Genomic DNA, 22,259 nt, shown 5'->3' on the forward strand with positions numbered 1-22,259 from the left:
CATAACCAAGACAGAAAGAATGAAACAAGAAGGCAGTAAGAAGACACTGAAGACTGTTAGCAGCAGGAGAAGCCAGAGAGCCGGACAGAGAGTAATCTTAGTGTAGCTGGACAGCTGATTTAAGTCCGTCCTGCTTGATAAAGGCTGCGGGCCGATCAATAAGGCTTTCCCCTGCTATGTAATGAACATCATCTTCCACCCAGTGATTCTTAAACGCCTCATCCTGCAGCTCCTGACTCCCAGGCAGCTCGTATCGCTCTAAATCTAAACCAGGAAATAGTTTTCACTTTGCTTCAATAGATTAAAGCCGGGCAGATTGCTTCATTTTTCCTCGTTCGCCGTTTTCACATTAATGTTTTTCACTTATACGTCTCCGCCCGGCCGACCACGAGCCGCTGACGAGCAGCTGCACATGTGATCAACAGGACGAGCTGCTCAAGAGTTTAATGGAAACCTCCAGCTGATCCTGACGTCCCTACACACAGCTGAGGCCCGGGTTATTGATCTCAATATTTAGACAATATGATCCATCTCAGACCGGTGTCAGGAATGCAATATCTGTGTTAAGAATTATACTGTGTTATGATTAATGCCTTTTAGATGGATGCAGACAGCATTTTCTATTTCAGTTTCTAGTTATTATTCTGGATTTGTGTCTTTTTTTGGTCATTTAGGCTCTTTTTGTGGTTTTTTTTTTGGGTCATTTTCTGTCTTTTTGTTTCTTTTTTTGGTCGTTTTGTCTTTTTTTAGTCATTTTGTGTCTTTTATTAGTCATGTTGTGTCTTTTGTGTCATTTTTGTAGTCATTTTGTATCTTTTTTGGTCATTTAGTGTCTTTCTTTGTCATGTTGTGTCTTTTTTGTAGTCATTTTGTATCTTTTTTGGTCATTTTGTGTATTTTTTTCGTCATTTTGTGTCTTTTTGTGGGTTTTTTGGGTCATTTTGGGTCTTTTTGTGTTTTTTTGGCTCATTTTGTGTCTTTTTTGGTCATTTTGTGTCTTTTTTGTAGTCATGTTGTGTCTTTTGTGTCTTTTTGTAGTCATTTTGTATCTTTTTTGGTCATTTAGTGTCTTTATTTGTCATGTTGTGTCTTTTTGTTGGTCATTTTGTGTCTTTTTTGGTCATTTAATGTCTTTTTTAGTCATTTTGTGTCTTTTTGTGGGGTTTTTTTGCTCATTTTGTCTTTTTTTTAGTCATTTTTTGTCTTTTTTTAGTCATGTTGTGTCTTTTGTGTCTTTTTTGTAGTCATTTTGTATCTTTTTTGGTCATTTTGTGTCTTTTTTTTTAGTCATTTTGTGTTTTTTTTTTTGTCATTTTGATACTGCCTCCAGCGGCCCCCAGGTAATTTGAGTTTGAGACCCCTGGTCTATTGCCTGAAAAATATTATTTCATTTTTAGAGGAAGGCTTCCCAATAAAGTGGACATGTTTGACAATCACAGTTTCTGTCATTTACCCAACAGAAAGCATTGTTAAAGAAATCATGAAACACGAGACAAAATCTTTAATTCAAAGGCTTTAAGGTGGAATGTAACTTTATCCTAAAAAAATAACTTTTAAACTGTTTTCTTCATCAAACTTGGTGTTTGAAGAAGAAATGACAGAGATAAGGCTCTGGGTTCAGGTCGAGTTTGGGTTTTATATCTGAGAGAACCTGTCTGACTTCATGTCGAAGCTTTTAAAAAAAACAAATTACACAAAAAACAAAAATACTCTTGGCAGGAAATCCAATTATATAATTCATCTTTCTCCAGTTTCAAATCAGAGTCTTCCACACAGACACTCAGACTCCGTCCTCTCTCCTCTTTATCCTCACTTGTCTTATTTGTCTTTTGTCTTGATATCATTTTCAATATTCCTTTGAATATCTGTCGGAGTGGTGAATAGAGGAGGACGTGGGCAGACGGAGTGAATGCCGATCCGTCACAGCAGTTTAACGTGACGATTCACCTTCATCCAGACTTCATCCTGTTTGGAGACTCAGCTGGCTGGACGTTAATATCTCGGGACATTTTTATGAAAGGGGCCGTGAAGTTCAGCCTGGAAACCAACCAAATCTGAGCTCAGGGCGACTCATAAAGCTGGAGATCAACGGTCAAACTATCAGCGCTGATCAAAGACCGACCGGTCAGGATTCTGTCACTGGGTTTCCTTTTTCTCTCCTCAAATGTTTCCAGAAACACATTTCAGTTTTAGAGTCAGTTTGTGACTCAGCTGTCATGTTTTACCATGCATGAGTCACTCAGCGCTGTTGTAAAATAAAGTCAACTTTAATTTTAACTAGAAAATTTCCTCTGGGTGAATAGTGAAAGGGCCACGGGGGCTACTGCCGGTGTGTGTACACTATGATGAGATTCTTCAGAGATTTATAACTATTAATGTTATATTATTATTAGTGTCAAGCATGTGTATCTGGAGGAGTGTGCGCGCATGTGTGTGTGTGTGTGTGTCTGTAACTGTAATCACATCAAAGGATCAAAGGCTTTGGGGTCGACCAATCAGAGCAGAGCAATCAACAGAATTAACTGCAGCTGTCAATGTTCCGGAACAGTGACAGCAGCCAGAGGTGGACAGACTGGAATTTCTGGCCTCGAACAGAAAGCATTTTTGGCAAAACCATAATACCTATCATTGATCCGACTTCACTTTGAGCATCCTGCGTTCTTCCTGAACGTCTACATATGTTTTTTTTAAGAAAAATGAAAAAATAGCTTTGTTAGAGCGATCTAAAAAAAACTGTTACATCTCCCTTTTTCAGAAATCTTCCTGCGTTTTTAATATGGGAGCCAATGAGGCTGTTGGTGGTGTTGGTGGATCATCTGTGCGTCCTACGCCCAAACTATAACTCTGACAGCTTTACCAGAGGATTGTGAGTGAGAAGACAAATTTTCCTACGTTTCTATGTATAAATTATTTCTGTAGAGTGGAATTTGCGGCCTGGAGCGCAGTTTTCAAATGTATTTTTTGACAGTTTTTTCTCTCCCTCTACACTCTGGTGATGATGTCACACACTGTGACACGAACATTCCGTGCAATACACACCCATTATAATCTCAGAATTTCTCCAAAAATGATCATGGTCATTGAACAGGGATTGATAAAAAACGATATGACCTATCGAAACGTGGATTAATACACCGATACACAAGACTTGTGTCTACTGTTTAAAGTTTAAATGGAGTCTCTAGGTGAAATTATGCCGGAGAAGTAGACGTGGTAACCCTTTCTTTTACAGTCCCCTAATTACTGTGTATTTACTGTGTAATTACACGGTAAAAAGACAGAATTACAAGGTAACTAACACTGGTAAAATGATGGTAACTATAGAGTAAATACTAACTAATTGCCTTGTAATATCTCAACTATTACTAAAAAACAACTCTGCATTAATGGGTAATTACAACCGGTATTATGAAGGTAACTACAGTAAAATACTAACACAATTACTATGTAAAAAGAGAGAAATTACAACACATTTACCTGGTAGTATAATCCAATATATCACCTGTCCATCTAGTTACTAGGTTATAGGGCCGTTTTGGCTGGTAATTACTTTGCTCATTCATTTATCATGCCTGGTTTTATTTAGTACTTACCTGGCAAATATGACATCAGGATCCTCTTGTTATTTAAACTTTCTGTAGTGTTACCAGGTAAAACATGTCTATTTACCAAGTAAATAAGATGAAAGTGTGCCGTAAAAGAAAGCGTGGCTTCTTTCCACAGTATTACCAGTTTCTTACTATGTAACTAAACCAAGACTTCAGTTTTATATATTGTCCATTCTCAACATTACCATGTATTTTCTGTAGTGTTACCAGGTAAAACATGTCTATTTACCAAGTAAATAAGATGAAAGTGTGCCGTAAAAGAAAGTGTGGCTTCTTTCCACAGTATTACCAGTTTCTTACTATGTAACTAAACCAAGACTTCAGTTTTATATATTGTCCATTCTCAACATTACCATGTATTTTCTGTAGTGTTACCAGGTAAAACATGTCTATTTACCAAGTAAATAAGATGAAAGTGTACCGTAAAAGAAAGTGTGGCTTCTTTCCACAGTATTACCAGTTTCTTACTATGTAACTAAACCAAGACTTCAGTTTTATATATTGTCCATTCTCAACATTACCATGTATTTTCTGTAGTGTTACCAGGTAAAACATGTCTATTTACCAAGTAAATAAGATCAAAGTGTGCTGTAAAAGAAAGCGTGGCTTCTTTCCACAGTATTACCAGTTTCTTACTATGTAACTAAACCAAGACTTCAGTTTTATATATTGTCCATTCTCAACATTACCATGTATTTTCTGTAGTGTTACCAGGTAAAACATGTCTATTTACCAAGTAAATAAGATGAAAGTGTACCGTAAAAGAAAGTGTGGCTTCTTTCCACAGTATTACCAGTTTCTTACTATGTAACTAAACCAAGACTGTTCAGTTTTACATATTGTTCCATGTATTTCCTACAATGTTGCCAGGTTAAACATGACTATTTTGCAAGTGAATAAACAAATTGCTGTTATACAAAGCCTTCTTACGAAGCAATTACATCAAAACGTTCAATTTATTAACACAAGATGAGTAATAAGTAAACAAGTAATAATGAAAAATGTGCAACAATGCAATATTGAACAAAAAAAAGCTACTGTAAATAGTGCCACAAAGGACAACTAAATGAACTGACCTCTTAAAACCAAAAGCCTAAACTTAACCAACTTATTTATTGAACTTGTGTGCAATGGGCAGCAGGTCAGCCGTCTTCTTCATTGAGTCTATTTTTTTCATTAGCTCCTCATCTTCCTGGAGTACAGCTTTGCACTTTTTCGAATAGCCTGCAAGAGTGTCTCCATCGTCAAAGGGTGGCATTTTCTCTGGACCTGCAATTTTCATTTCCGCAATGATGCCGGTGAGAGCAATGGTGTTCCTGTCGATGCCAAATTTTCGGCAGGCGAGCCCAACACTTCTGTGTTTTCTGAACTCTGCAAGTATCTTGGTGTATCGGTGTAGTACATCATCTGGATTTGAAGCTACGAGACATATCAAACACAATTGAGAAAAAAATCACACAAATATCACAAAAATCAGACAAACCTTATAATCAATTATACATTGTCACTCAAAATAACAACAAAGTACACTTTCATGGTCTGAAGTGAGGTGACTAAGTGGATTGTATTACACTTTGATATGGTAGGGATGCTCCAATATGATATTTGGATCACATATTGATCCTGATATGGACAAAATAGCTGTATCTGGTATTTGAAAAATGTAGCCAATCCATTAGCTGATGCGCTGCTTAGCACAACAGGGAGACCCTCACAATTAGTCCTAAGCTGTTTAATGAAGGTAAAAGTGAAACACAAGGTATATCCTGCATAGTTTAGGAGAGGTGATCTTGCGATCTTGCACCCTTAATTCACCATCTGCCCCTGTTCAATGGCTTTACAGATTGTTTATGTTATTAGGGTTTTTTATTTTAATTTTATTTTGTCAATTCTTTATTTTGGTGTTTTGGTTCAGTTTATTCAGCTGACAATTATTTCCGGTTAATGTTGTTGATTCTCTCAGGCTGCAGTATTCATTAGACAGTAGTAACATGATAGAATGCACTGCACGGTTTCGCCACATGGAAGAGACCAACTGCTCTGGTTCTGGGATGTTGGTGGGTTGCTATGGAAATGGAAGCGAACAACAGGACAGACTTTTGACGAGTGATAGGAAACTGTAGATAGGCAGCCCTGAGTATAAATTTAAATATTTTCACTGTGTTAAAATAAATTATTTTAAACAAATTATAATATATATATATATATATTTTTTTTGTGTGTGTGTGTGTGTGTCAGAGCATTTAATTAATTGGTTGCAATCTGGGTATTAAGGGGATTTTAAAAAATATGATAAAAGAAAATGCTCCAGAAAATCATCATCCACCCCACCTTTAAAGCAAAATAAAATCTGCTGACTGAATATTTTTCGAGGCCAGGCCAGTGTGTCTGTTATTATTCTAAATATTAATAAATATGTCAACGTTTTATTAGGTGTGATGTGTGATGGCGCATGCAAGTTACCTCTTCGTCCAAACGATGCTTTTGGATTTTTGTCCAAACGATGCTTTCCGATTTTCTTTTTCGGCATCTTTGCTTTGACCTCCACTAAATCCTCATCGGTGTCAGACGTGGTATCATCATCATCGGAGTCAGATGAGTCCATCATGACAGAAGTCCTTTTCTTCAACTCTAAAAGTGTAGCAGTACAGTAGATTTAAAAATAAAGAAAAGAAACAGCCAGCTACTAAATATCATCACAGGAAAGGTTATGACAAGCATATCTTTGTATACCCTTTTTGTTAGAGGCGTTGACAGTGTTCTCACTGACTTTCTTTCTTAGAAAATCTCGTTCTTCTTTCAGAATTCTGTTTTCTTCTTTAAGAAGACGCATTTCCTCTTTAAGGAGATTTGTATCCAGCGTTGCTGCAGCATTGGATGCGCTTGATTGGACCTCAACAACTACAAAAAATACAGACAGAAATATTAACATCCCTGTATTATCACAGTGTTCCTTTACTCCTATTTGGTTATGTTTATGTTACAGCCAGCAACTTCACAACAGGTGACAGGCAGAATGAAGTTTTGAGCTATCTGCAATTCATCTAACCTGATCATATCACCAAAGGATTTTAAGGGGAAATGAATAGGCCAAGAATGTCCAATTTTAAAAAAAAAAATTTTTGAGAGCAAGCATGCTTGTCCATAATGTTAACATGAACATATTTAAGGAATTTTATAGTCCTGTTGATTGAAGTCAATGACCAACTTACAGACTGGGTGAGACCCATAATTCCATTCAAAATGCAAATATGGGACAATCATTGGCTAGATAACTTAAGGATTTCTATACTCAACTTGGAAAATGGAACTAATTTCCTGCTAATAATCCAGTGTATATTAACATGAATGACCTTTAAAAAATCCACAAAGAATGGACACAAATACACAGAGCAGTAGGGTGACCAAACATCCTCTTGTGTCTCTTTATATGTCATAAAAATGTTGATGTTGTTTCACTGTTGATAGCAGCTCCCTGACACGCCACTAATATATGAGGTTCTCTCAGCTTCAGGAGCCCCTGACTGCGTTATCTAATTTGCGTAAAGTAAAGTAATCAGTAACATTACTTCAATTTCGTGATACTTAGAGTAAGTTACTAACGTCCAAACCACGTTAATCTTACCTTCAACATCGCTCGGCGTCTTGTCAGCTGGTGGGTTTTGCACTTTCTTTTCCCCCTGAAGATTAGTTCTTCGAGTTTTTCTTGTTGGTGCCATATCTATTTCACTTTAGATATAACTTAACAACAACGCAGTTGAGTGTGCTAATTTAGCCAGATTCGACCGATTCGACCTGCTGCTCTCCTCAGTCTACTTCACGCGCGGAGTCGGTGATGGTCCTTCCTGTTTTTTGTTTTTTTCCCTCTAGTTTGCGCGGGGAAATTTAAATAATAGCGCCGGTCTTTCTCCAACTGTTGCTTCACTTCACTTCAGAAGGACACTCTCAGTGATTGCAGGTAGGTTATCTGACATCTGGATAACTATCAGATAGACTTTCCTCAATACCATTTATTATTTGTTGCTAACGTTATAGCAGTGTACCGTAATGTGCGCAGCATGTTGGCTTTGATGATGATGATAGAGATGGTGTGTTTTTGGATAGGTTATGATTGAAAATGCAAATATGGGTAACGTTTCTCAGCCTTGTAACGTGACCTGACTGGTCAGCAATGTTAACGTAGCTTGTTTTGGCTTTACTGTTGTGGAAGTGTGTTCTGTAATAGGCATAAATTACATTCTCTGACACAGAACACTCCTTGTAACTTTGTGATGGCCAATATGCATGTGTTATTCTTATGTCAGTAGTGGGCAGATAAAGTTTACAAACTATGGTTAATTTCATTGGTGATAAATTATGATAGCACAAGCCTACTTAAATAAAGTATCTTCATGCACTTTGCTTAGGCTAAGATATTTATAGTTATTATAGATACAGGTCTGGAAAAAATAGCACATTTTCTGTAAAATTCCCTTTAATGTAAACATGTCTAGGGTAAAACCTCTCAGTATTGACAACAAAATATACTTCTTTTCTTTCCTAGTAACATGTCACTGACAAGAGTGATGCTGCTGAAGACGGCGCAAGGGGGCAGGCGCTTAATAAGGTGGCTACAACGCGAGAAACTGTTAGCAAGAAAAAAACGATGCCCAGTGTGCCAGAACCACATGAAATTAAAAAAAAACAACACAACTAAGGATGGATACAGGTGGTAAGGGATTCATTTTGGATCTTCTGAAATAGTGATGTTATTTCCAGTGAAAATGTACACTGTAATAGTGAGGAACAAAATACTACTTGTTAGATCTGTCATTATGTCAATTTGTTATCGAACACTAAAATGGGATTTTCCATGAGATATCCCTTGAGATTTGTGCATGTTGGAACAGGAATGGGCCATCTCCAACTATTCCGACAAAGTACTTCAACAGCAACAGCTTTATTTATTTATTTGTCCCCATATATTAGCCAAAATGTAGTATTAAGAACTAAATACCACAAAATAGACAATTTTGGACAATTTATGCTCCCAAGCTAAGTCTATAAAGACATGAATGAGCAAGTTTGGTGTTGGTGTACACCTGAGGAATGAATTGAAGTGATCCAGGCCTGCTCATCTAATATCAGTGTCTGACCTCACAAATGCCTTTATTGAAGAATGGTCAAAAATTCTCATTAACACATTCATAAACGTGGGGAAAGCCCTCCTAAATGAGTTGAAGTTGTTATAGTTGCAAAGTTTGGACCAACATCATATTACTGTAAATCATAGTTTATGAAAGGGATGCCACTTAAGTTCATATGTGTGGGAAGGCAGGTGGCTCATAACTTTTGGCAATATATCCAAAATGGCCCTGATATGTATTGGATATTTATACTGTTGATGATTTAATATTTTGCAGGATCTGTAGAAGGGCAACCCATCGTGGAAGGGCAATTACAAGGACAATCAGAGAGGGATCGATATTTTCCCGATCTCACATTCCATTAGGGTCATGGATCGCGATTATGCACAGGTTAGATCCTCATACTTTATATTTCTATATTTTCAAATATGAATGAAAGGAAAAATTCAGTGTGAATCAATCCAGACCCCTGTTATATTTCTACTATGCCTATATATTGTAGTTCTAAAATCAGGCTGCATTAAAATCACATACTGACAATTGACATATTTCTTTATATGTTTGTGTGTTTTCTCAGCTTGTCTCAAGGTTTACGGAGGAGGCAAGTGGACATGATTGAGGATGGCATTTGTGGAAGCAGCAAGACGCTCACAAGGGTCACAACAAAGCTGCGGAATGTGTGCAATAGGGGGATAAAAAGACTCGAGAGGAGAGTACAAATGCGCATTGGAGGGAGGAGAGCATTTGTTGCAATCGACGAAAGTAAATTTCGCCACAAAAGAAAGGTATAGCAATTATAGCATTAGAAATGGCTCATCTTCATTTCACCTAAAGTTGTTTCTGCCATGCAAGCTCATATGCTCATAAAATTAAGGGAATACTTGAAAAAATCAGTTGGTAAAGTCATTACCTTGATAATATTTACTTATAATGAGGCTATGACCAATCGGCTGTGTATCAAAATACTTCTGCCCACAATTAGATAGCACACAAAGCTACACCAGATAGACTGATGTGACAAAATCATGCCATTTTAATGAATATATATAGAGCTTGAACGATTAGTTGCAGACACCACTGCAGAGCAAATGAAAATTTGACTGTCTCGATTTCCAGGCTAGGTTGCCACAATGTGATTGGCTGTAACTGTGTACATGAATGATAGGTCAAAATCAGGGTGGATGAATATGAGGGCTTCTATGAACTACCTACATACTGAAACCCCATGAGATTTGGCATTGGCCTGCCCTAGGAAAAAGACAAAGGTCAAAATCTCTTATGATTTGAGATGCAACAACGAGCTAAAGTAAGGATGGGATGGCCTCAAGGCAGGACTTTTGAAAATTGAGAGAGATGCTTGATTATCAAGCCATTCTGTAAGGCCTGTTACATAGCTGACTAGTCCTCATCAGTGACAAGTCTGTTACCAGACTGCCCTCTTTATTTATCTTAACTTCTCTGACTACAAGTCTGAATTACTAACACCTTAAACATTGTAATATTTTCAGTCATGACTGTGGGATGGGTTGTATTCAAATGTAATATTTATCGTTTTGTTTGTCAAGTATGGACGTGGTCGAAGAGGTCCCACCTGGAGGAGACGCTCATGGGTATTCGGCATGATAGAGGTGAAGAGATCTCGCCGCCGGCCCATCCTGAAATTGGTGGAAAATCGATCAAGGGAGCGACTTCTTCCGATTATCGAAAAATATGTCCGACCTGGAAGTAAGGTCATCAGCGATTCTTGGAGGGCCTATAACAACTTGTCGCATAATGGCTATATTCACTACCAAGTGAATCACCATCGGCATTATGTGCACCCAGATACAGGTGCACATACTCAGCATATTGAGAGGGCATGGAGGACCTATAAGGAGAATGTGTACAGATATAGGGGAAACTTGACGGAAAAATCTTTGAAAATGAACTTGCGGTTCATCGAATGGAACCACTGGTTGGCCAAAGACTACCGTAAGGGTACACTGGGGCGCATGTTTAAGGACATACGGGCGTGTTATAGGATGTAGTTATCAACCTTTTGTTCTGAAATAGGAATGTTAAGTAATGTGAGTTCTTTCACAGCACACCTTCTCTTATATACTTGAGAGATTTTATTTAATAGACATGTTTAACCTTGGTTACTTTTTTAGTTTGTCTTAATAAATTGAACTTTTTGATGTAATTCCTTGGTAAGAAATCTTTGTATAACAGCAGTTTGTTTTATTCTCTTGGTAAATAGACATGTTTTACCTGGTAACACTACAGAAAATACATGGTAATGTTGAGAGCGGTCAATATGTAAAACTGAACAGTCTTGGTTTAGTTACATAGTAAGAAACTGGTAATACTGTGGAAAGAAGCCACACTTTCTTTTACAGCACACTTTCATCTTATTTACTTGGTAAATAGACATGTTTTACCTGGTAACACTACAGAAAATACATGGTAATGTTGAGAATGGACAATATATATAACTGAAGTCTTGGTTTAGTTACATAGTAAGAAACTGGTAATACTGTGGAAAGAAGCCACACTTTCTTTTACGGCACACTTTCATCTTATTTACTTGGTAAATAGACATGTTTTACCTGGTAACACTACAGAAAATACATGGTAATGTTGAGAATGGACAATATATAAAACTGAAGTCTTGGTTTAGTTACATAGTAAGAAACTGGTAATACTGTGGAAAGAAGCCACGCTTTCTTTTACGGCACACTTTCATCTTATTTACTTGGTAAATAGACATATTTTACCTGGTAACACTACAGAAAATACATGGTAATGTTGAGAATGGACAATATATAAAACTGAAGTCTTGGTTTAGTTACATAGTAAGAAACTGGTAATACTGTGGAAAGAAGCCACACTTTCTTTTACGGCACACTTTCATCTTATTTACTTGGTAAATAGACATGTTTTACCTGGTAACACTACAGAAAATACATGGTAGTGTTGAGAATGGACAATATATAAAACTGAAGTCTTGGTTTAGTTACATAGTAAGAAACTGGTAATACTGTGGAAAGAAGCCACACTTTCTTTTACGGCACACTTTCATCTTATTTACTTGGTAAATAGACATGTTTTACCTGGTAACACTACAGAAAATACATGGTAGTGTTGAGAATGGACAATATATAAAACTGAAGTCTTGGTTTAGTTACATAGTAAGAAACTGGTAATACTGTGGAAAGAAGCCACGCTTTCTTTTACGGCACACTTTCATCTTATTTACTTGGTAAATAGACATGTTTTACCTGGTAACACTACAGAAAGTTTAAATAACAAGAGGATCCTGATGTCATATTTGCCAGGTAAGTACTAAATAAAACCAGGCATGATAAATGAATGAGCAAAGTAATTACCAGCCAAAACGGCCCTATAACCTAGTAACTAGATGGACAGGTGATATATTGGATTATACTACCAGGTAAATGTGTTGTAATTTCTCTCTTTTTACATAGTAATTGTGTTAGTATTTTACTGTAGTTACCTTCATAATACCGGTTGTAATTACCCATTAATGCAGAGTTGTTTTTTAGTAATAGTTGAGATATTACAAGGCAATTAGTTAGTATTTACTCTATAGTTACCATCATTTTACCAGTGTTAGTTACCTTGTAATTCTGTCTTTTTACCGTGTAATTACACAGTAAATACACAGTAATTAGGGGACTGTAAAAGAAAGGGTTACCGTAGACGTTTAAAAATCTCCAATTATTGTTCTTTTTCGCTCATTTTTTTTCGGCCGTCCCATTCATTTCAATGCAAAATTTCCATAGAGAAAAGTAATAGCACACTGATCCCAATCAAACCGCACGTTTTGATATATAATTTGTAGTTTGTCATTTGTAGCGGGACGAAATTGTGTCCGGAAGAGGAAAAAGAAAAAATCTACAATATAATATCTCCAACATAATGTCATTTGTTGCTTTTTTGTGACTTTTGGTAATTTGTTGTATTTTTTTCAGTCATTTTGTGGGGTTTTTTGTATTTCCTGGGTAATTTTGTGTATTTTGGGGTAATTTCTACATCTATTTTAGTCATTTTGTATCTCTTTTTTTGTCTTTTTTGGGGAGAATTCTGTGTCTTTTGTTGCTCTTTTATGACCTTTTGTTTATTTTGTCTCTTATTTTGTCAGTTTTTGGTCTTTTTATGTTTTGTTTTTCAGCTGCTGGGGAACTTCCTATTTCCCCGTACACTCATGAGGTGGTCTATAAATCTTGGCAGCCTCTCTATGAATGTATCACTTCCATTAACGAGGTGAAAGTGAAACAGTGTTAGTTTCTGGGGTCGCCCTCGCTCATCGCTCAGCCTGGCTCGCCTCTTTTTTTGCACTTTTTTGTTTATTTTGTCTCTGTTTTTGTCACTTTTAATGACATGTCTTTTGTTGCTTTTTTGAGACTTTTAGTCACTTGTGTTAGTTTTTTAGTCATTTTGTGTCTTTTTTTGTATTTCCTGGGTAATTTTGTGTATTTTGGGGTAATTTTTACATCTATTTTAGTCATTTTGTATCTCTTTTTTGTCTTTTTTTTATTTTTCGGGGAGAATTCTGTTTCTTTTGTTGCTCTTTTATGACCTCTTGTTTATTTTGTCTCTTATTTTGTCAGTTTTGGTCTTTTTATGTTTTTTTTTTGTATTTTTATGTCATTTTGTGTATGTTCATGTGTGTTCTGGGGAACTTCATATTTCCCCATACACTCATGAGTGGTGTATAAATCTTGGCAGCCTCTCTCTGAATGTATCACTTCCATTAACGAGGTGAAAGTGTGTGTTTTAATCAGTGAAACAGTGTTAGTTTGTGGGGTCGCCCTCGCTCATCGCTCAGTCTGGCTCGCCTCTTTTTTTGCACTTTTTTGTTTATTTTGTCTCTGTTTTTGTCACTTTTAATGACATTTTTGGTAATCTTTTGTCTTTTGTTGCTTTTTTGAGACTTTTAGTCATTTGTTTTAGTTTTTTTGTCATTTTGTATCTCTTTTTCGTCTTTTCTTTTGTTGCTCTTTTATGACCTTTTGTTTATTTTGTCTCTTATTTTTTCAGTTTTGGTCTTTTTATGTTTGTTTTTTTATGTAATTTTGTGTCTTTTTTTGCACCTTTATGAGTTTTGGTATTTTATTTGTGCTTTTTGGGGGGTTTATTTCGTCTCTTTTTTTGTCACTTTTAATGACATTTTTGGTAATTTTTTTTTGTCTTTTGTTGCTTCTTTGTGACTTTTGGTAAGTCGTTAGTCATTTTGTGTCTTTTTTTGTATTTTTTGGAGAGCATTCTGTGTCTTTTGTTGCTCTTTTATGACTTTGTTTATTTTGTCTCTTATTTTGTCAGTTTTGGTCTTTTTATGTTTTTTTTTTTACTTTTTATCTGTCTATTTTGTGTCTTTTTTTTACTCCTTTGCTCTTTTACACACATGAGTGGTGTATAAATCTTGGCAGCCTCTCTCTGAATGTATCACTTCCATTAACGAGGTGAAAGTGTGTGTTTTAATCAGTGAAACAGTGTTAGTTTGTGGGGTCGCCCTCGCTCATCGCTCAGCCTGGCTCGCCTCTTTTTATAAACACAAATCACAAACTCTCAACGGATCGCTGCTGACAAACACTTTAATTGTGATGAATCTCCATAAGAACACACCATCTGTTTCCTTTTCTCAGCTCTTTAAAAGTGCTGATGATGAGGAGTTTAACATAAAGGAGCTGGCTGGTTCGACCTCAGAGATAAATACGGCGGAGACGGTTTAAATAGGCCGTATTGATCAGAAACACTCCAACAGGAATGTATTATCAGAGTGTGTCAGGCTGCTGCTGATCGATCCTGTTGATGAGTGCTGCGGCAATGTTTATGCTGCAACATGTTGCTGCTTTATGCGCTGAGCAATTAGAGCAGCTAATTCAGATGCACGTTTCAGCTGCGTGTTTACTGCTGGAGGAGGCAGTTTATTATCAACATTATTCAGTTTGTGTTTCTTTTTTTGTTGCCTGGTAACAGGTCAATTACATAAGGAGCTGGGGTTCAACAGCAGAGCTGGATCAGAGTTCTTCTGATGTCCTAAAGTTCACTTCTTCATCCAAATCGCGACCCCAGACACAAACACTGCTTCACTGATTAAAACACACACTTTCACCTCATTAAATTAAACTCTTATCAGCTATTTTTGTTGTTATCATTATATTTGTCCAAACAAATGTTATGGAAGTAACTCTGTGTCATCAGAGTTTGAAATAAAAAAGACGTTGAATTTCTAGCACTGAATATTTATGCATTGAAATTATGTATCTGAATGTTTTTCAACGTTAAACATTTTTGAGGTTGAATTTTTAACGTTGAAAAACATTCAGATACATAATTTCAATGCATAAATATTCAGTGCTAGAATTTCCCGCTTTTTTATTTCAAACTCCGATGACACAGATTTACTTCCTTAAAATGTACCTTTAGTTGAACCAGACATTAAAATTAACAACAAATTCAAGAAAACAATGGTGGTCTAATAATGTTTTCTATATATTTGTGAGCTGTTGTCAGAAAAGACTTAAACATTTGTTTTGCATGTGAAAATTGTCAACAATCAGAAATACATAATAACATCTTTGTGATTTAACGGACAGCTAAATGAAGATATTCTCTGATTGGATGCATTGCTGGACATGAAGAGTCCACTCCTCACACAACAACAGAGTCTGAATCCTGATAACGGAGACTATTTATGTCTCCTCACTGAGTTCTTCTGATGTCCTAAAGTTCACTTCTTCATCTAAAATTTTAACGTGAGTTTTATATGAATGGCACTTTACCGTGTTGTGTGTCGAAGGCCCTTTTAATTACTTTTTTGGTAATTTTGTGTCTTTTTTTATAATTTTGTGTCTGTTTATGGTTATTTTGTGTCTTTTTAAAATATTTTTGTGTCATTTTTAAATAATTTTGTGTCTTTGTCTTTTCACAGAGGAAGTGAACAGCGACTGCTTGGAGTCTTTTAGTCCAACCAAACGCTTTAAATGAACAAAAACTTTAATCAAACTTTGATATAGTGAAAACACACATTTGTTGTATTTTTTTTGTAATTTTGTGTCTTTTTTTGTGTATTTTTTCTCTTGTATGACTAATTTTGGTAGTTTTGACCCTTTTTTGTCATTATCAATGACTTTTTTTTAGTAATTTTTGGGGTTTTTAGGTTAGCTTTTTGTCTTTTTATGTAGTATTGTGTCTTATTTTTCTATATTTCCTGGGTAATTTTGTGTATTTTTGGTCATTTTTACATCTTTTTTTGGGGTAGTTTTGTGTCTTTTGTTGCTCTTGTATTACTTTTTTGGTAGTTTTGACTCTTTTTTTGTCACTATCAATGACTTTTTTAGTAATTTTTTTAAACCAGTGAAGATAAAATCCACCAGCTCACCTCCTGCACAACTTCTGATCCTTTTGATCCTTTAATAAACTCTTTAAACTGATAATTGCATGTTGGAGCAGCCTCAGAACCACCAGAACAGGAAAGTAAAGTAAAGTTCCCCTGGTTTGCGTCGTGCTTCCAGTCTGTCTGAGTGGTTACCAGTCCTTCTCCTAATGGTTTCTCCTGTTTCACTGTTTATTAGCTCTGAGCCTCTGGAGGTGTGATGCTTTAATTAAATGTTCACTGATGAGACCGTTTAACGTCCCAAGTGATGTAATATACTCTGATTCACCCCTCGTTCTCTAACTCGCCTCAGAAAGGATTACACTCTGATACAGGAGCTGCACACTTTACTTTATTACACTAACACCATTCATTTAGTGAGTGTCTGAACCGACTGTTGGTTTATTTCACTTCATGTTGGTTTATTTCACTTCATGTCGGTTTATTTAACTTCATGTTGGTTTATTTCACTTCATGTCCAGCAATGCATCCAATCAGAGAATATCTTCATTTAGCTGTCCGTTAAAGCCATGGGTCTCAAACTGGCGGCCCGCGGGCCAATTGTGGCCCTCGTGACGATATTTTGTGGCCCCCACCTTGATATGAAAGTTTAATGTGAGTTTTATATGAATGGCACTTTACCGTGTTGTGTGTGGAAGGTCCCTTTAGTTACTTTTTTGGTAATTTTGTGTCTTTTTTTGTGTCATTTTGTGTCTTTTTAAAATAATTTTGTTTCTTTTTTTGGTCATTTTGTGTCTTTTTATAATTTTTGTCTTTTTTAAGTAATTTTGTGTTTTTTCAGTCATTTTGTGTCTTTTGTAATTTTGTGTCTTTTTTGGTAATTTAGTTTTTTTCTGTCCTTTTTGGGTAATTTTTTGTCTTATTTAAATACGTTCGTCTTTTTTGGTAATTCTGTGTATTTTTTGGTCATTTTGTGTCTTTTTTTTAGTAATTTTGTGTCTTTTTGATCATTTTGTTTCTTTTTTAAGTAATTTTGTGTTTTTTCAGTCATTTTGTCTAATTTTTTGTAATTGTGTCTTTTTTGCCCATTTTGTGTCTTATTTAAAAGTAATTTAGTTTATTTCTGTCATTTTGTGTCTTTTTTTTAGTAATTTTGGGTCTTTTTTGGTCATTTTGTGTCTTTTTTTTGGTCATTTTGTGTCTTTTTAAAATAATTTTGTTTCTTTTTTTGGTCATTTTGTGTCTTTTTATCATTTTTGTCTTTTTTAAGTCATTTTGTGTTTTTTCAGTCATTTTGTGTCTTTTGTAATTTTGTGTCTTTTTTGGTAATTTAGTTTTTTTCTGTCCTTTTGGGTAATTTTTTGTCTTATTTAAATACGTTCGTCTTTTTTGGTAATTCTGTGTATTTTTTGGTCATTTTGTGTCTTTTTTTTTTAGTAATTTTGTGTTTCTTCTTTAAGTAATTTTGTGTTTTTTCAGTCATTTTGTGTAATTTTTTGTAATTGTGTGTCTTTTTTGCCCATTTTGTGCCTTTTTTTAAAAAGTAATTTAGTTTTTTTCTGTCATTTTGTGTCTTTTTTTTTTTTTTAGTAATTTGGGGTCTTTTTTTAGTAATTTGGGGTCTTTTTTAGTAATTTGGGGTCTTTTTTAGTAATTTGGGGTCTTTTGTTGGTCATTTTACTGCCTCCAGCGGCCCCCAGGTAATTAGAGTTAGAGACCCCTGTCCTACTTGTTATATGTATTAATGAACTCCTGGTTTGAGTCTTTTAAATTGTTGACCAGAAGAGAAATATCAGCTCATATCCAGTCTAATGTAAAAGTTTCTTGTATGTGAATTAAAGTGATCTCTCTCTGTGTGTTATTAAGTATAATTATCTCCATTATTTCCCCTCAGTGGCCTGATGGAAGTAAGTAGTCTGAAACACATCACAGGAAATAAAGAGAAATCTGATATAACACCATCTGTTCTGTTCTGTTCTGTTCTGGTCTGTTCTGTTCTGTTCTGTTCCACCATGGTGACCTGAAAGGATCTGACTGCAGCAGCAGGGGCATCTCTCTGCATTAGAGCACATTATTATTAGAGGAAGGAGAGGAGGAAGAGGAGGAGGAGAGGAGGTTTAGAGGAGGAGAAAAGAGGGGACAGTAAAAGAGAAAAGCTGTTTAACATGACTTTAAATTCAGTCCTGAACATCAGACGACAGCTACGCTAATACCAACGTCTGAATGCTGAATGAGACTTTTTTAAATCAAATAAAATCTGAAGTGAAACAACACAGTTGTTGTCTTTTTTTTGTATTTTTGGGGGGTATTTTTGTGTCTTTTGTTGCTCTTTTATGAGTTTGGGGTTTTTTTTTGTAATTTTTTTGGTCATTTTGTGTCTTTTTTTGTATTTTCTGGGTAATTTTGTCTTTTTTTCTGTCATTTTTACATCTACTTTAGACATTTTGTGTCTGTATTTTGGCATTTCTTTGTCTTTAGTGAAATACATATTTGTGTGTTGTGTTTAAGGTGTATGACTTCAGTTGGGATCGATAGGCTAGGGACGGACTCTGGCCTTGGTATTTTTTTGTCTTTTTATGTAATATTGTGTCTTCTTTTTCTATATTTTCTATATTTCCTGGGAAATTTTGTGTATTTTTGGTCATTTTTACATCTTTTTTGTTGTTGTTGTAATTTTGTGTCTGTTTTTTGGTATTTTTTTTTTTTTCTGGAGAAACTGAGCCTCCTTGGAGTCTTTTAGTCTGACTGAACACTGAACAAGACCTTTTTAAATGAACGAAATGTTGAAATAAACTGTGATGCCATTTGTTCTGCTTCTATGCTGATGACAGCCACCTGTCAATCAAATAACACACTAGAGATTTAGACCAGAATGTCGCCACCAGAACTTTTACTGAGCTAATAAATGAGGTGACATGTCGTCTCAGTTTGTATTGAGATAGATAGGACCGGAGTGCCATTGGTTGGAGTTCATCCTCTGGGGACCCTGAATATGCAGAGGTTGTCCAGATGTTTTAGTGAAGTGTGTGTGCAGGAAACAGAAAAGTGAGAATATAAAAGCAGCAGCTTGGAGAAGCAGACTTCAGCTCCGTGGCTGTTGTCTCATTATTTTCTCAGTGAGATAGATTGGAGTGGTTGGGTGCACGCTCGGCGGCCATTATCAGAGTGAATTATCATTTTTAGCATAATAAGTACTCAGCTAATTCTATGCCTGGCTGATCAGATGAACGGTCCCATTCTCATGACATGTGCAGAGTAGAATCAACATTAGAAATATCTCACTTTTAGTGTTGAAAGAAAGTGTTGAGCTGCTGCTCTGCTGCTTTCACACCACTGAGGAATAAATCAGCTTTAGTTTAATGAAGCTTTGAGGTTGATGTTGGCCCAAAGCTGGTATATTTTTGTGTATTTTGTTTCTCTTGTATGACTTATTTGGTAGTTTTGACTCTTTTTTTGTCACCATTAATGACTTTTTAGGTAATCTTTGGGCTTTTTCTGGTATTTATTGTCTTTTTATGTAATTTTGTGTCTTTGGTTGGTTTATTTTTTCATTTTCACTTTCAGCTGTGACCTCTCTGCAGATGAAAACACAACCTTTCCCCAGTTTGCTGCTTCATAATTAAAGCGAAACAAATAATTGGGGAGGATTATGAAGAATTAATCACAGAATTAGCGGAGCTTAGTTTGTGGTTAATTTTCTGTTAAAACAGGTTCAATATTACTGCAAGCAGAAGAGTAAACACAGAGAAACAGCCACAGTGAGATGTTAGATGAAGAGCACCAGACAACACAGGGACTTTTATTGTGAAGGACATGAAATGTGTTTACACAAGCCTTCCAGTCCTGTTGGAGCGGCTGTAACGGGGTCCAGGAGCTCCTGGTCAGTCAGGATGGAGCTGAGGAGCCGGGAAAGTCCGGTTGGTGGTGTAGGTTAGTGGTTCCCAACCTTTTTCTAGAGGGACCCACCCATACCGCTAGGCGAGGTTACCGCTAGGCGAGGTTACCGCTAGTCGAGGTTACCAGGTTACCGCTAGGTGAGGTTACCGCTAGGCGAGGTTACCGCTAGTCGAGGTTACCAGGTTACTGCTAGGCGAGGTTACCACTAGGTGAGCTTATCGCTAGGTGAGGTTACCGCTAGGCGAGGTTAGCAGGTTACCGCTAGGTGAGGTTACCACTAGGTGAGGTTACCGCTAGGCGAGGTTACCAGGTTACTGCTAGGCGAGGTTACCACTAGGTGAGGTTACTGCTAGGCGAGGTTACCGCTAGGTGGGGTTACCACTTTTATGACTTTTTTGGGTGGTCATTTTGTGTCTTTTTGTTAGTATTTTACTCTCTTTTAGTAATTTAGTGTCCTTTCTACATCCTTTTTTAACGAGTCCTGGTTTGTTTGACCCATCCACCTCCCTAACTGATCTTTTTCTGCCTTATAATCCAAACAGAAATCATATGCACGCAGCACTAGGTTTGGAGCATGCATTACACGTAACTTGAAGTCATGTTATTTGTGCACAGATTGAAGAGGTTGGGCTGCGTGCTGAAGCCTTCAGTCTCAGGATAAATCTTTCTGATGAAGTCTGGTGAGTCACTGTCTCCACCTTAAGTGAGTCTGTCAGCAAAATGTGATAAATAAAATAAAAAACTTCCTTCATTATCCCTCCTCCCTGCAGCTAATGACACGTCTGACGTTGTGAGGACCAAACAGCTGCAGAGCTTCACTGTCTCAGGCTGACAGCCACTAACAGGAGCTCTGAGATGCTCTGACACACACTTACCTGCTGTCCTTTCAGCTCCACTTACACCTGATTGTCTATTTAAAGCGCTAAGAGCCTGCAGTGACAACCAGTAGTTAGCCTGGCCCGAAACACGTCCCGCCTCAGCCTCCAGAGCTGCTTCAAAACAACATTTATTTCTATTTATGTGTGGGGGAAAATTGCTGCTCACATGGGAACATTTATTGTGTGTGTTCATCAGATCCAATCATCATTTTCCAACACAGAAACATGACACATGCCTGGCACGGAAAAACACATCAAACATTTTAAAGAACATCAAAGTATAATCAAAAGTACTTCACAGGAACATCTTTTTCTGCCAGTGGATGTTTTTAAATATACAACACGTGGGAACCTGGTCTCACAGGAATCCGTGGAATAGCCACAGAATCACTCAAATTTCCGTGAAACTGACACGGATTTCGTTACAATGCAAGTTAATGACAGTCATATCCCGTGGCTATTCCATGGATATTTGTTCCTATTGGTTTGTTCCAAGTCACGTGACTTTCAAGGTTCCGGTGGTCAGAACAAAAAACATGGCGGACAGTTCTCTCATTTTTAGTAAAAAAATCAGTATTTTGACTTAGATTCTGCATAAAAATGGGTTTTGATCACATTTCTAGCGAGAAATATATGTTTTATTTTCTAAATATTCACTCAGTGAATGTACATAATCACTTTGTGGCGAAAATATCACCAGAAGAAGACGATCCGCTGTGTTTTATTTTGAAATCTCCCTGATCCTCTGTGTATTTAACGGATCAAACCTTGGCCCATTACATGCCTTGTGTCTGATTATTATTATTATTCTGTTGCAGCGGGAGACACTAATGTTGACAAAGTGACGACTTACCATCAGATTTGTCTGCTGTTTTATTTTGTAATCTACCGGATGTGGTGCGATCTCATTGAATCGCGCTCCACTGTTAATGCCACGCGCTGCTCTCCTGTTTTAGTTAAAATATCTTCATTAAACAAACATTGTTGTCTTTTTTTAGCATAGATAATATACATGCAGTATAATTATTTATTAGACAGTGTCTGATATTCGATATATTGGGTAGAAATATGTTTTCACAACCCTAAAACGGAAGAACTACAACTATGGTGCTGATGTCACCATAAGTACTGAAGAGAGGTCTAGGGAGTTGTAGTTTTTTTAATAAAACAGGGTTTCCCCTAAAATTGGAAGTTGGAAATACTTAATTAGTGGCTTTCCAGGGGTTTGAGGGGATGTCAATCACATTTTTGGCATCAGACTTTAAATATTGATAATGTTAACAAAGTGATGACTTAGGATCTACGAGTTACGATCTACGTTTGTCCGCTGTTTTATTTTGTAATCTACCGAATGTGTTGTGCGATCTCATGAATCGCGCTCCACTGTAAATGCCGCGGGTAGTGGAAA

General features: G+C 36.5%; 1 protein-coding gene across 1 annotated transcript; it reads right to left on the reverse strand.

Annotated features, from left to right (window-relative positions):
- Positions 1-4,405: 4,405 nt before the first annotated feature.
- LOC131991643 (coiled-coil domain-containing protein 106-like) lies at positions 4,406-6,375 on the reverse strand. Its single transcript, XM_059357134.1, has 3 exons — positions 6,342-6,375; positions 6,072-6,239; positions 4,406-5,027 (listed from the first exon to the last, which is right to left on the reverse strand). The coding sequence occupies exons 2-3, from the start codon at positions 6,214-6,216 to the stop codon at positions 4,717-4,719; spliced, it is 456 nt and encodes a 151-aa protein (XP_059213117.1). The 5' UTR covers positions 6,217-6,239; positions 6,342-6,375; the 3' UTR covers positions 4,406-4,716.
- Between the last annotated feature and the right edge of the window lie 15,884 nt (positions 6,376-22,259).

Source organism: Centropristis striata, chromosome 18 (genome assembly GCF_030273125.1).
Source record: "Centropristis striata isolate RG_2023a ecotype Rhode Island chromosome 18, C.striata_1.0, whole genome shotgun sequence".
Lineage (NCBI taxonomy): Eukaryota > Metazoa > Chordata > Actinopteri > Perciformes > Serranidae > Centropristis > Centropristis striata.

Bases quoted from the DNA above. Each gene is read 5' to 3' on its own strand.
- LOC131991643 (XM_059357134.1), bottom strand. From the start codon at position 6,216: ATGATGGACTCATCTGACTCCGATGATGATGATACCACGTCTGACACC. The intron at 5,028-6,071 runs GTAACTTGCATG...TATGTCTCGTAG, and splicing joins AGCATCGTTTGGACGAAGAG to CTTCAAATCCAGATGATGTA.